The sequence below is a fragment of the Bison bison genome, unplaced genomic scaffold (assembly GCF_000754665.1).
Source record: "Bison bison bison isolate TAMUID 2011002044 unplaced genomic scaffold, Bison_UMD1.0 scf7180017864144, whole genome shotgun sequence".
NCBI classification, from domain to species: domain Eukaryota; kingdom Metazoa; phylum Chordata; class Mammalia; order Artiodactyla; family Bovidae; genus Bison; species Bison bison.
The window spans coordinates 6,109,488-6,125,086 of NW_011494716.1; the positions used below are offsets into that span (position 1 = coordinate 6,109,488).

Below are 15,599 nucleotides of genomic sequence, written 5' to 3' on the forward strand. Positions count from 1 at the left end.
TGTATTTTAAACATGAATGAAGTTCAGTGGGATAGATTACTGATAGACTTACAGAGCCCCCTACTTAATGATACTCATTTTGGTGAATTTATAAAATGGTTTTCTGTAGGAGGGAAGGCGCCTTGGCTCTACTGATGATGATGTATCTTTTTCTTTTTTTCTAACAGAAAGCGTGGATACTCATCAGAGAAGTTTTGATATTGGAATTCAGATTGGCTATCAACGACGCAATAAGGATGTGTTGGCTTGGGTTAAAAAGCGCAGAAGAACTATTCGTAGAGAAGATTTGATCAGCTTCCTGTGTGGAAAGGTTCCTCCGCCACGAAATTCTAGAGCTCCCCCAAGACTGACTGTAGTGTCCCCTAACCGAGCTACTTCAACGGAAACTAGCTCATCTGTAGAGACTGATTTGCAACCCTTCCGGGAAGCCATAGCTCTGCATGGTAAAGCCGTTTAAACATATTTCTTTGGAAAAATGGTTAAGAGTGTGTGGATCCAATTTCACATTTAGGTTTAGATCCAGATATACTGTTTTTTGTCTATAATAGTACCTACTTGCTCTAGAAATGTTTAAATAGAATGTAAGCTAAGAACTTACATGGGCAGTTTTTGACTGTTAGCCAGCCTATCCTAAAAACTGTTTTTGGAAGTTAGTTTGAGCTGATTGGTATTATAATAACTGCATCTTTTGCAACATTAATTAGAATTGATTGCTTTACACTTCTGTTGTACATACTCTCTTACTCTTCTGAGTCAAAGAGGAAGTTCTGTGTCTTAAGAATTCTGTCGCATTTATAATTGCCTGGAGAGCCTAGTCAGTGACAGGCAAGTAAGGCAGGTAACTGTTGGGGGAGTTCTCTTGGGAACTCCCTTCGTTAGCTTAGGTTATTGAGTGTGCCTGCAGAGGGTGAGTGTTGATGGGCCCGAGGAGGAGAGGACAGATGTGAGAATAGTTAGGTTGGCTTTCCTTACACCTGTTGTCCAGAGGGCCTTGCTTGATAGTAAGGTCTGTCAGAGGCCAAGTCCATCTCCATCTCCCCAGGCCAGACCTGCTGTCAGATGGCCTTCTTGGCTGAAGGGTTTAAGTCCTACTGGAGAAGCCTGGGAACTGTAGTCAGTAGGTCTGTTGTTGCTTGTTATCTAATACAGGCTTCCAGATAGAAGTGGGAGAGGTATTCTATAGGTCATTCAATACTGCTGTAAAAATACAACCACAGAATAACAAGACTTGGTGTTGAAGCCAAGATGAAAACATGGATTGTGCAAGTGACTACGCAGATAGCAGTCATTAGTGAGTTAGGTCATGGGCCTTGTTAAAAGTTAACATTTCTGGGCCACAGTGGAAGTCATCTGAAATAAAGTAACCTGGTAATAAGAAGTGGGATATATACAGAGAGCTTCTATATCATCGAAGCTTTAATGCTTACAGAGATTCTTTTTCTTTTTGGCAAGCATTGCTTCTTTATACCTAAAACCCCATTCAGAACATGGACTTGGGAAAAGTGTTGTTATTTTTCCCTGTCCTGATTGTGACTTTATGATCAGTTAAAAACACAAAAACGTTTTATTGCAAGAAAGTCCATGATGTATGGTTGCAGTACTTAAGACTGCTTGCTGTTCCTAACATAGTGGAATTTTTGAAACTCAGGCAAAATAGAGATTGATCTGTTCTCTTGAATTAAGAGTTTCACATCTTCTACCATTAAGTTTGGAAAAAAATTACTAGACATGTACAGTTTGTTAGATTAATTGTAGTGCATGTTAGTATTTGATGTAGTTGTGTTTCCTTAAACATTTTGATTTTCTTTGTCATCCAGTGGATTTATGATTCATTCCATATTTTTCTTTTAAGAGTCTTTTTTTTCCCTGAATTATGCTCTTACAGGAAACAGTTTTGAGAAACATAAATGCCACTCTTGCTATAAAACCTTTACTGCAGTTGTACACATTGTAAGGACAAGCCAGGAGCCCACCCCCCACAACTACTATATTCTCCAACTCCCATTACGTTTTCTTAAATTGAGTTTGTTCAAATTTGTGATTTATTATTTTACTGAACTTTGGGAGTTTTAGTGATGGTGTAATTTTAGGAAGGTACTATTTATAATTTTGATTTGTGTTTGAATTGTGAGGGTTTAGAAAGTTTAATTTTAAAGCTATTTAAAAAAAAACCTTCCACTTTGATAGACTTATGAAGTAGTGCCAATACGGAATATATTGGATTCCTAGGGCTCATGCGCTGAACTCACGTAGTTAAAATGTGAAGTTGCAGTGCAGTAATAGAGCAGCTTGTATAGAGTATACAGAAACAAGGAGTTTTGTGCTCTGTTGGTTTTAAAGGACATCCATGAATTGAGAATGCTAGTCTGAATTGAGTATTTTGAGTAATTTAAATGATTTCTAATAATAGGGCATTATTAACTAAATTGTAAATTGACTTAGTGGCTAACTTTGTAACCTGGTGTCCTGATGATCTGATTTATTGAATAGTTTGTAAATTGAAGTCAAAACTATTCATATATTTTGAAATATATTTGGAAATATCCTAATTAGGGTGCATGCTTGTCAGAATTTGGTTTTGCACATAATTTTCATTGCCAGATCTATGAAGTATGAGGTCAGATTGAAGTTCTTGGGGTTCTTTGGAGGGAGAGGCTACATTTATGAAGTTTTGGGGTCCCGGGGGAAGTAGGAAAAGAATTGAGTCCGACTTTAAGTTTCTAATCAAAGCAAACATTCGTGTAGGAGGTAATGTTTGTTTATTCTTATCCACAGACGACCTCATGTCCTCACAAGAGAGGACAGTTACTCTTGTATTTTTTTTTCAGATTAGCTTCTAAATTCTTATTTCCACCAATGCTCCCGTATATGCTTAAAATATGTTTTCTATTTGAATAAAAATGGCCGAGACATAATTGTAGAGTATATCATGTTAGACAGGGTCCAATGATAAGGTCCTTTGATAAATACCCCTCATAACCTTAGACTTAAATATGCAGTTGCAGTTAAAAGCATTGGGTTGGCCATAGGTTCTTTAAATGAACCTTTTGGCCAACTCAATACATTAATAGTTATCAAACAATTTCAGTCAAAACTGTCAGCTAATGGTTGCTGAAATTTAAGGAATATAATCTAGTGCTTTATTTTGGCACTTGTTTGCAGCATGTGATGTTCATTTTCTGTGTACATGATATGTCCTCATCTGGATGCTAAACTCATGGAAATCAGAGAAATGCATATGCGTTTTCTATGTTGATTTCTCCTTTTCTTAATCATGCTTGTCTTAAAAAAAAATATTATCTAAAATTTACTGGGAACTGGATTCATAGCTGGCACCTTGTTTTTATGTAAACAGATTGCAGATAGACCAAAGATCATCTGGACCATTTTGTGGTTCCCTGCCTGTCTTCTGATTAGCTCTCTCTTAGCCATCCTTTCTCTTCTAGAAATTTTCCTTTTCTGGTCTTCTCCTTAGGCTTCTTTGATCTCTGACCTTTCAGTGACTTAGGGGAATAGGTTACATTCCCCTGGATTTAGCTGTTAGCTACCTCCTGCAATCCCTTTAAGGGATTTTTAGTCTTAATTTCTAAAATTTGTCCTTACAGTTTAGATCCTTTCTCCAGATTGCTTAAACATGTATACCCTGTTATGCCCTGGCCTACATCTCCACCAGGGTATCCCCAACTAAAGCAAAACCATGTTTTTTCCCTCATTTCTGCACTCAGCAAATGGGTATGTGGCAGATACTGTATAGTCTCTAGGGAAAATACGATTGAATAGGGTGCTTCCTTTTCTGTTGAGGCCAGTGCACACTTGGATAATTCATTTTAATGTCATATGTAAGGTGTTCTGGGGTCAGAAAAGAATGTTCCACAGTGTGCTGTAGCGATAAGTTCAGAGAAGGCTTTTCTGGAGGAGGGGAGCCCTGGGCTCTTGGAATCATCTCCTGCCTGTTCTTGCTTCCCAGTCCTGAGTTGACCCATTCTCCAGTCCATCTTTCCTGGGACCACTGGAGTGATCTCTATCCTGTTGCTTCATTGAAAAATAACGTTCGTTTCCCTGTGGTCTGTAGGATGAAGTTAGAACTCCGTGTGACATTGTAAGGCCCTTGTCAGTTGATCTGACCTTGGGTCAGGTTTCTTAGCCGTATTGTGTCATCATCTGAATACCTTCATGGTTTTTTCTAAGCTTTTTTCTCTTCTGCCTGTTGACCCCTTCAGACTGATGGAACGTCTCCTCTGCTACGAAGCTTGTCTTCAGTCTCCCTGTTCTCTGGTCTTGCCTGAGTGGGGCATCTGTTCTCCTTGTCCATAGACTAGGGGTGTGGTGGGGCAGGGCTGTGTCTCAGAGCTGCTGGCTGTGACAGAACCTGGGCTAGATGTGCCCTGAGCCTAACACAGGGTTCAGAGGTCTGTTAAGTCAACAGAGCAGAGAACTTTTACAGAGAGTTGAGGCTCACAGATTTCCTGGGTGACTGCAGTATGAGGGTGAGGAGAATGGAGAACAGAGCAGGTGTATCTCAGGACTGTTGCACAGTCACCTCTTCACCCCAAACAGCTGAGACTTGAAGCAGAGCTGAGGGTGATGAGGCACCGTTAGAGCAGTCCTTTGAGTGTTAGGTCATGTCAGCGTCCTGCTAGGGGAGCACTGTCCACATTTGCCCAGGGTTATTGCCATCTTATTGATGATGAAAGGCTTATTTGACTAAAATAGACCAGGTCAGTAAATGTTTGAATAGGTATTCCAGATCTGTCTGGCTCCCAAATTCAGTTACCTCTATTTGTACATTTAGGGTTCCTCATACCCCTGCCCCCCGGCAGGTCTCTAAGCTTACTTTTCTTCCCTAAACACATTAGAACATACATAAGTTTGGTATTTCTTCCTGGGGGTTTTCCCCATAAGTGAATCTGGGTACATAGGCTTGAAGATGAATGGCTTGTGACCTATATTTCTGGTTGGTTTTAGCAGGAAGAGTAGTCAGGCTTTGTACCTAGGCTGCATTCCCAGGATGACCTTGGGCAGGGTGGCCAACCTCTCCAGGGCAGTCACTTCTGAAAAGGTGACGTGTTTTGTTTGTAAGGCGATATATAGAATGAGAAGCCAAGCACAGCACCTAGCCTTTACACAGGTAAAATGTTCTTTGCCTCCAGAGGAGAGGACTTCCGGTTAGTTCCAAGTCCTGTGAGCGCCCTGATGGCGGTACTCCAAAAACAGGCCTGGAGCTCAGGTGGCCTTAGAGGGTACTTTGCCTCTCCTTTTAGTAAGGGTGGCCTTTTAAATGTGCAGTTACTCAAAAGGAAGGAATGATTTAAAGTTTAGTGTTAACTACCTATTTATATTATTACTTACTAAAATCTTGAGCTTGTTTCACGTTTCAAGCTGGGAGCTTGGTGGTGGAAAGATTCTGAGCTGACTTGACTTGCCCAAGCTACTGTTGCGTCTAGAAAGCCTTAGATTGAAGGATAGTCTGTTTGTCATCATGGGGATTGAAGGATAGTCTGTTTGTCATCATGGGGATTGAAGGATAGTCTGTTTGTCATCAGGACTTCTGTTTGTCGTCATGGGGATTAGATGAAAAAGATCCAGAGTTAGAATGGGGCCCAGGTGTGGAAGAGACCTGGATGGGAGAGGATGCTATGGTGCAAGTCAGACCTCACTCATTTGCTAACTCTATTAAAAACCTTGCTCTCGCTCAGATCATCTCAGAGGTGGTCTTTGTACGTTTCTAGCCCTGGTTCAGACTGTTCCATAGAAATCGGAGACACTTGGGTTTAGTTCCAGAAATCATTTTGATGACTAACTGCAGTACAGGGAACTAATCCCATTGGGCCTGGATTTGACTCTGTGTAAAGTTATTCAGTTCACACAGGGTGTGGTGTTAAAGAGTGGGTAACTGGTGGGTGAACCATTGCTGTCACTGACATTTGGCTTTAAGATGCCTCCTTGCTCAAGTTCAAGTTCCTTCCATGTTGTTTCAACAACATCAGTTTAAAAAACAGTGGGCTACTATGTTTACTGAAAGGGCCTTAGCAAGTGCAGGCAATCTGGCCTTTGATATGATACTGGAGAATTCTCCCCTTGCCAAAAGGGAAAGGAGTTTTTTAATTTGATGTGTTTTGTTTTGTTTTGAGATAATGTGTCGTGCGTTTAAGAAGAAGACATAGTATTCAGTGAGGGTTGAAGTCAAGCAGTTTTAGTCTGGAAACCCCTGTGCGTGTGTGTGTTTGGCTGGCTGACTGTGGTGTTATGCAATTAAAATCCTTTTGTGAAAGGTGTGGTCATTTAAAAATGTATATTGTCATTCTGTAGTCTTTCCTATTGCCCAGCATTTACTGAGCACAGTAAATAGCCAGGCATTCTGATTTTCAGAAGCTAGTGATAGGAGCAGATGATACAAAGATGAATCACATAATATCTCAAGGAGTTTCTAGCCTAATAGAATTGTATTATTAGTCAGTTTGAGGCATGTAATCCCAGGCAATCAGATTGAGGCACAGTTCCGTCACTTGAGGAGTTAATAGGCTCCATATCTGGCTTCTCTCATGTCTAACAAAGTCTTTCTCGCGTATATGGTGATCCTTAATCTCTTAAATCATTAAGGTGCTTGACTGGATTCTTGGATCTGGAGAGACTGAGTGTATGTAGGGCCTTAGAAGAAAAAGACATTCATTTGAAATCGTATTCAGGGATATAAGGTTACGTAGACATCTTTACCTAGAAAAAAAAAAGTAAGGCAGATTCCTAATTTGTCATAAAATGGTTCCCTGCTTCCTCTGGTATTTTGGAAAGCTGTGATTTTAGGCAGTATAGACCAGTTGGATTTTCTTTCTCCTTTGAGCACAGGTTCTGTTGCTTTTGTTATTTTTGTCACAACATTGGCCTGTGTCTTCCTGGTAACCTTGAGATCTGTACATTTAAGAAGAAATTTGAGTATTGATGCTTGGTTCCTGTCTCTCCTTTTCTATCACTTTTTATTTCTTCCTCTGATAAAGTTAAATACATAGAAACAAACGTTGACAGTCACACAAATACTTAGGTTAAGTTCTTTTAAACAGATGGTACAGTATGAAAGAAGCTTCTTGGCAGTTTCAGTTGCAGAGAATAGATTAGAACTGGCTTGTGGGGGGATTTATATCCAGTCTTTGAGAATCCCTTTTCCACGTCTTGCCCACACACCTAGCACAATGTGTGGAACACAGTAGATTCCTAATAAATGCTTGTTGAATGTTACATTCTGCATCTTCCTGAAATAACAGAGAACTGTCAATAGTTACTTCACAGTAAATGTTTGCAAAACTTACTTGGGAATTAAGATGTAAGAGATTAATGCACCAAAAGCAAATCTCATCTCTTAATTGCTTTAAATTGATTATTTAAAATAATCTTCTTTAATTGAAACTTTTCTGAAGGCTGGAATTTTTTTAATTATAGCCTTTGTTCAGACCAGCCTCTGAGAAGAAAAACAATCAAGGCAATTAAGATAGCATTAAATTTTTGATGAAAAGTTGGCATTTTCTGTTTATTAAGATTTAGATATTAGCTACTGAAGTTTCTTGGAGATGGGGCTTAACTAAAGCTGCTGGCATTAATGATACAAAACTTAAGACTTTGCAGTAAAATTTTCTTGGACACTTTTTTCATTGAGGTGAAAAAGGAGTCCATGTAGCCAGGCCTTAAAGCCAGTTTACTCACCTAGTACTTCCTTAATAATCCATTGGTAGTTGTGAAACAGTTTTAACATTTAATTTTTTTCACTAGTTTTCTGATTTAATAATACTGATTTCTTGGAAGATTTGAAAATTTCCAAAAAGTGAAAAACTCAGTATCTTGCTGTCCCACTTTACAGAGATAACTGCAGTTAAATGTTTGGTGCATTTTCTTCCAGTCTTTTTTTTTTTCAATGTATAAATATTAAAATTATTTCATAGCTGAGCTCATACTGCATATATGGTACTGTATCTTGCTTTTTTCATTTTAACGACGTGAGCATTTTTCCCATGGCATTAAAACTGTCTGAAAAATTGAAAGCATTTTGGGCTGTCAGCATAACTGAAAATGTTTTCTTGGTGTGACACATGTATCTTTGTAATTGGTTTGATTTAGTGTGCTTTACTTCAATAAAAGTTCAGAATTACAATTCACAGATTGGGGTGGGGAGTGGTATCTACTTCAAATTACCTAAGTCTTCCTAGTAGAATGCACTTTTTCATGCTTGAACTTCTCCCCCCTGTGCACTTAAAACACGACATTTACACACATTGCTTACCTAAAACCTCAGAATACACTTTGTGCAAAGGAAGTGTTTCCATTTGAATAGTGCAAGTCATTTCAAATGCAAAAATGCCAGCTTCTTAGGGCTTCCGGTCAGGATGTTAATCAGTTGGTCCAAGTCGTGGGGATTTCACATCCCCCTTCTGCCCGAGATGAGAGAGCTGGTGGCGCGCAGACCTGCCCGAGGGTCCTGGAGCTGCGCTGAGTGGATCCGCGGTAAACAGTGGACGGTCGGCCTTGTCCTCCAGGGCGAGGCGCGCAGGTGCTGCAGGAGGCTGGGCGGCCAGCGGAAAGGGTAGAGGCTGCCTCGAGGCCACTGCCAGGGCTGCGGGTCGGAGGAAGGGAAGCTGGCTGGGTTCTGCGTTTGCTCTTTGTGCCTCTATGTGACCTAACTATGTGCTGGTAAACTGGAATTACATGTAATTAATTCTGAAAACAGGATTTTCTTATGACCCTGAGCATGACCTTGGTATGAAAATTATAGTTATGTGCTTTTAACAATTTGCCATGTAACCTAGATTCCTATAACCTGGACTGTAACTTTTGTTTTTGCTCCCATGGGAGCTTTCAGAGTATGATTAAATCCTCCTAATTGTTTTTTTTTTAACCCCCACTCCTGCACTAATCATTTAAAAGGAATGCAGACACGTTTTTAAAATGATTAAGTTTATCTTGTATTAAGCAATGGAGACTTTTCTGTCTAATCATACTGCTTGTTCTACTGCTTTTTGTCAATTGATATTCCCATAGCCCTTTTGAAAAAGTGTGTTTTGGTAGAAATTAAGTCGTGTGCCCTTGGGCCATACAACTTAGTTTTTTTTAGTTCTGAAGCATGTTTAGATTCTCTGTACTTGTATAGGCCTGTGATTGTTTATGTGGCTTAGCTAAGGTTTCCTAAAGCATCTCCTAGTAGCTGTCATTGGTTTATAAAATAAAATTTGGGTTGTTTAAAATACATATATTTTTGGTTGTTAATCTTAATTTTTTTGTTTGACCCTTGTGATGAAAAGTCTTCTTTTGGGGAAGATTTGTAAGTTAAACCTTGAAAAGAATTTTCACTGCTGAGAGTAGAAAATAAAATAGGTAATGTTGCACATTGTGACTTCTGCTTTAGCTGTCAAACTAAGCCCAGGGTCATACACCCAACAGAAAAAAGATTGTGGTTTTCTGGAAGTTACTGGGGGAATTTTGAAAAGGACCGAATTGATGTTTTAAAATCTCTCTTCTTTTTTCATGGAGGATAGCAGTTGAAGCATTTGTTTGAGGTGACTCTTCACTTCTCATGGAGCGTTTTATGAGCCTTGAATGTTAAACATACAGCCACGTGGCTCCTACATTAACAGGAAGGTCATTGGAGCGGAGTTTGTTCTTTCTGGGGTCTCAAATGCTCAGGGGATCCCAAGTTTAATTACTGAAATAGCCCAGTTTATTGCCGAGGGCCTATATTTTGCAGCATAATTACCTTAGAACCTCCTGCGTTATGAAACAGGTATGAAAAGGTTGTCTCAAGTATGTGGACACTTTTCAGTAATACGTTACAGGATGCGAGATTAGGAAAAAAGGCACAGCTGTCCCCCTCAAGGGGTTTAGTCTTGATGGAGAACTTAAAAACAGACAAAAGACCAAATCCAGCAAGTTGGAAATAATTGAGTGTTATCTTCATGACAAAGACATAATAAGAGAGCCACGTGGGTGTGTTTCCTGACATTGGAGAGGTGAATAAACATCAACAGCTTTGGATTTCAGAGTGAGGGGTAAGGCCTTGAAGCTTTCTGTTATGTGCCAGACACTGTGTTACGTTCACGAGATGCAGATGAAAAGGTACTGTCTATGGGAAGAGATGAGCAGTGGTACTGTGCTAGGTGACATCAGCCCAGAGTGTTCCTTTCCTGTTTTACTTTATTTTAATAAAGTTGTGTCAGCTAGGGAAGAAGCAGTGTGAGTTTTTCCCCCAAGGGTGTTAGGTTTGGAGGGCCAACGGGCAGTTAGAAATATGGATGGGCCCTTGAGCTCAGGAAAAAGGTCTGTTCCTGTGGCAATGATGTGGAAAATCACTCCTGTAGGTAAGCTTCAGGGGCCAAGGCGCGTAGCTGGCTGACGTCAGACAGACAGAAGAGAAGGCCACTGAGGAAGGAGTGGGCAGGCTGAGAACAGGAAAGAGTTTCACAGGAGAGATAGGAGAACTGGGCAAGTTGCCCAGGACTGGAGGCAGAGGTGGGAGGGACCTGGGCTTCACGCAGTGGGGAGCAGATGTCGGAAGGCAGGTGCAGACCAGGCCGTTTTTAGGAACCGCAGATGAGTTAATGCTGGGAGTGAAGGATTGAGTGTTAGGATGGGATTGAAGAGAGCAGACGGGAGAGGAGCCACAGAGATGCTACGAGGTAGGCTGAGACCCTAAGTTCCTGAGGCTACTTCCGTGCTGAAAGAATTGAGACTTGAAGAGGTGAATAGAGTTAGGAATTTAGATTCTGCTTGAGTCTTGGGTCCCGGCTTTTGCTTGCTAGCTGTGTGACCTTGAGTGGCTTACTTATTAACCTTTTAACCTTGGTTTTTCATCTGCAAAAGGGAGAGGATACAGTTCTCATAGGGTTATTCCAAGGATGAAACAAAAAAGTGCCTGACCTAGGAAGTACTCCAATATTAGTGCATTTATTTATTTTTAATGGGCACTGGCCTTGGAAAGGCTTAGAGCCCATGAGAGATGAGGTCAGATTTCCCCTGGCCACCAGCGGAAGGGCGAGAGGGTGCTGCTGCTGCCCGGAGGGCAGTGAGAGGACTGGTTAGTTCCTGCAGGAAGGAGTTAAGAGCAGCTTAGAAAGGGAGGTATGGGCTGCAGAGAGTACCTGGGAGGCGGTGGGGGCTACCAAAGATTGGCGGACGTTCACAGGCTATTTGTAGAGTGACAACGGTGTCGAAGGGAATTTAAACGCTTTGGTATGGTAAGTGGAAAAAGGATTCTCTGCTCCCTAATGATCAAATTTAAAGTACATTTACAGAGTAAATTAGAATGGGTCCCTAGGAAATCAACCTCTAAGCTGACTTGTTAAGATAGGAGTCCTGTTCTTTGTGAATGTTGATTATACTAGATCGTATCAGTTCAGTCAAGCAACGAAGAAATCCATTATGAGACTCAGATAGCCCAAGGGGGCTGTTCATAAGAAGGAAAATCCAGTGAAGTCAGGTTATTGAATTCAATGCTGTGGCGTGTCTCCTGGCCCTCTCATGCCTTTCACAGGTGTGTCCCGAGCATTTAGAAGCAGAACATACATTTGCCTCCTTTAACTGTTCAGGGGTCTAAGGAATGAGTGTCCAACCACGCGTGCTGGAATGCTCTGGATTTAGTAACTCTTAACCTTGAATGCAAGGCAGCAGGAATTTTTATACTACCCTTGCTCTCCCCCCTTCTCTGAAGGATTAGAGATGATGTTGAGTTAGGGTGTCCCGAGTAGAGTCCAGACCTTGGGGTGAGCATGTAGGTTGATTTGTCCAGGGCAGAATCACTTTGTATCTGATGTCCAAGGATTATTCTTAATAGTTAGGGACCGCTTTTAAGGCTCAATAGTGTATTGTTTTAGATGCTAAATTATAAAGTCACTTTATAGAGATGTCAGAGTTGAGTCCACTCAGGCCTGGAAATGCCTGTGGGCTCCCCTGTGCACACAGCACAGGGATCTGTTGGCTCAGAGACAGGGCAAGGGAAACATTCTGTTTAAAACCAGCACCTCCTTCCTCAACTCTTACGTTACAGATAGCGCTTACCTCATAGAGTAGATGGCAGGATTTCCTGATGGATTTGTACACCTAGCAGGGTGCCTGCCATGTATCATAAGCTTCCAGTAATTGGTAGTTACCTGGATTGTAAATATTGATTAGTATTACCAATGAACATCTCCTGTGTCAGACGATTCGTTCCTGCAGGGAAAAAACCGCTCCCCCGGTGAACCCCTTTGTGAGGAAAATAGGCAGACCTCCTTTGACGTGATGACGACGTTGAAAGTAAAAGTGGGTTGCTTTCAAGAGGGTGGAATAATCGAGCAACTCTTAAAACCTTTTTTCTTCTTCCTAGGTCTTAGTGGTGCAATGGCTAGTATAAGCGTGCGTTCGAGTACCCCAGGCTCTCCTACACATGTAAGCAGTGGATCGAATGCTAGTCGAAGGAGAAATGGACTCCATGATGTCGATTTGAACACTTTCATATCAGAAGAAATGGCACTCCACTTGGACAATGGTGGAACTAGAAAGCGTACCTCAGCCCAGTGTGGCGATGTCATTACAGACTCACCAACCCATAAACGCAACAGAATGATCTAAACTGCAAACATTTTTCACACCCACCATGCTGCTTGAAAGCCACTTGATCCTCAACATATTACTATTATTGCAAAGGAAACATATGAGGCCATCTTCCATTGTTCACTGTTTAAGACAAGTGAATCCTATAGTGGTTGCCATAAAAAGAAAGTTCTAGGTATTTATAGTAGATGCCTCTTGTAACAATGGCTTTCTTAAAAGTATAATCCTAGCAGAGGACATCAGATACCGTGTAGTAGGATCCTCATAGGCAAACATATATCCGTTTCAAGGCTAAAAGTGACCTTAACTGTATTTATTCTCAAAGGGAAAGGAAATATCAGATGTTTATTTGGTTATAGGATGGTTTTTTTGGGGTGGGGGGAGGGTCCATTTCCTGCTGTGTTGAGTATTTTGCTTCACCAGTATTGCCAGGTTTCTAAAATTGTCTAAAACACACGATCTGGCTTCCTCGTCAGATCTCCAGGCTTCCATTTTTGCAGCAACACTGTACCACGCACCTGGTTTCTCTCTAGTAACAGCGTGCAACTTTGAATTACTATTGAACTGTGCCCTATTTTTTAGTTTTTGAAGCAGTCTATAATTCTGGTGATTGTGTGATGTAAAGAGGTGCTATGATGGTCATGCAATTAATACTTAATACTGAATCAATACACAGAACTTTATTGGATTCACTTTGTGTGTGTTAGTGCTCTAAAAGTAGCAATATTATTAAATTGCCCCCCTCCTCCAATTAACCCTATAGGCTTAAAATAATTCATTTTTAAGACAAGTACTACTTCCCAAGCAGGGTACTATCCTAGTGGTAAATGTAAACATGTTGACTGCATTCATGGTGACCTGAAGTAGAGAGGTCACGAATTCTTCAGAACGGACTTCCTTTTTGGTTCAGTATTAGTGAGAGGGAGATGGGTGGTTGGGGAGGCTAGGCACTGTAGTCTTTCATATCCTGTTTTACGTTTTTCATGAATGTTCTGCTTTGTGCAGTTTCCGTTGGAATGGGTGAAAGAGAAAGGTCTTCTGTGTGCTAATAATTAATGTTATCCCAATTTAAATAGCAAAACCCAACTCCAAATCCCTCTCCTAGAAAGTGCAGTTTGGAATCTCATTCTGGGAAAAGATGGAATCGCATGGAAGTCCTCTAGATGTTAGGTTAGACCTAAATAAAAGTTCTCAATAGAGTCCTCTTTTGAGTAAGTATAAGACCTCTTGTAGCTACAGTGTTCTAGAGCATGTTTCATCTTCATTTTTAATATCTTGAACTGAATGGTAGTCTTTTTTTAGATGAAGAACTGATGTCAGCCTGCCAGGTACTGTAATTTATTCTACCATATTATAATATATATATATATATCTCAAGTAGGACAGTGACAATGTTTCCTTGCAAACTTATAGTTCAGTATCAGTTACTTCCTGTTTTTTATCCTTTAAAGACTATTGCAAATCAGTATAAGGGTTTTTCCAGTAATTACTCACAGCACTTTGTTAACGTTTGCAATTTTCTCCAGCCATTTAATAATCTTTGAAGAAATTTTGCTAAGTTCACCATAATATTCATTGACAGGTGGGATGTGAATGGAAATGTGTGAACTGGAGTTCTGTATTCACTATAGATACAGCCCTTATTTAAAGAAAGTCAGTTCCATGCTAAACCTAGGAATGAAAGGCATTTCTAAATTTTTGCAAAAAGGATTTTTTTTTAATATGATAGGAAGATTTATAACAGTTTATCATTATACCAGAAATGGACAAGCCTGTGTATTCTCAATACTTTACACTTCCTTTTGGAATATACCAAGAAATGCATTTGGAGTTATCTTTGTTTTCTATCTTTGTAAATTTAGATTCTGGAATTGGGTTTGACGGTGTGAAGCGTTGCTCAGAAGAGGTCAGAACTCCTTCCTAAAGGTTTTTGAGGCTGAGGAACACATATTTAATCTCCCATTTATGCCTTGGTTGTAGTTCCTCTCTCCAAGTTAGTGACAAAAAATTTTTTTGGTGGTTTTTGTTTTAGTTGGTGCTCTGAATCTCAGTACCCTTTACTCTGGATTGTCAAATTTTGATAAAACATGTGCCATTTTCTTTGGTAAGAGAAAGCAGGTCTTCACGTCTGCCAGAACACAATTTATATATTGGCTCCATTAAACTTTTGAAAAACTTTAACATTTGTTAGTTTTTTCCATTGCATTCAATTCTAAATGCGCTTTGTCGCCGGACCGGTTAACTCCTTCCCCATCTCCACCCCATTGCCGAAGACCCAGGAGGTTAAAAGGGAGGTAATTTCTCTTAGGAAAATTTAGTTCTGACTGCTAGATTTTTTGCAGCCTTTCTTTGTGCCATTTCAGATGCAAAACAAATCATGGAAGATTGCATATGTGTGTGATACTTTTTTAATAACGAATTTTTTTCTTTTTTTCCTCCAGTGTCTGAGAACAGTGTAGGCAGAATTTTAAACCTTAACAGTTTACGTTGGGGGAACAGAACCTCTTTTCATCTTAGGCTAGATTCTCGGATTCCTTTAGACGTCACAGCTCATGAGTTCTGCTCCCGTCACGTTAACTTGGCATGAGTGGGTTGTTTACCCTTCTGCAGTGTTCTGAGCATGGCTGAAGCATTAAAAACTTATATATGTTTAGTATTTTATAGAGTAAAGTTAATGGAAAGCATTTGGCTGTACCTAAAGACCTGCAGTCAAATTCTTCAATGTGGGTTACCCAACTGGAGTAGTGGTACACACCTTAAATCATTCAATGAATAAATAATTAAAAAAACCAAAAAATCCCAGGGCTTGTCTGCAGTTTTGTTTTTGGTCATCACATCTGAGTAACTTTGACATAAAATGGAAGTTCAGGCTTACAAAATAACTAGCTGAGAAATTTTTCCCAAGGGCTCTCAGAGCTCATTAAACTTAGGTCACTTTGGCTTTTGGCCTTAAAGATTGCCATGCAACACTGAAAGCTGGGCTAAGTTCCCTATCTTGTTGAATATTAAGGGAGTCACCAAGACCCAGCCGAGAG

At 40.3% G+C, this 15,599-nt stretch overlaps 1 protein-coding gene across 1 annotated transcript in view; it reads left to right on the forward strand.

Moving 5' to 3' along the window:
* The window catches only part of LOC104988952 (chromosome unknown open reading frame, human C16orf72), a 26,002-nt gene extending 10,636 nt beyond the window's left edge, over positions 1–15,366 (forward strand). The window contains exons 3-4 of the mRNA XM_010840461.1: positions 168–443; positions 12,338–15,366. Coding sequence (XP_010838763.1) covers positions 168–443; positions 12,338–12,582 — 521 coding nt within the window. The 3' untranslated portion in view covers positions 12,583–15,366. The remainder of the gene's footprint in view (positions 1–167; positions 444–12,337) is intronic.
* The last annotated feature ends 233 nt before the right edge of the window (positions 15,367–15,599 follow it).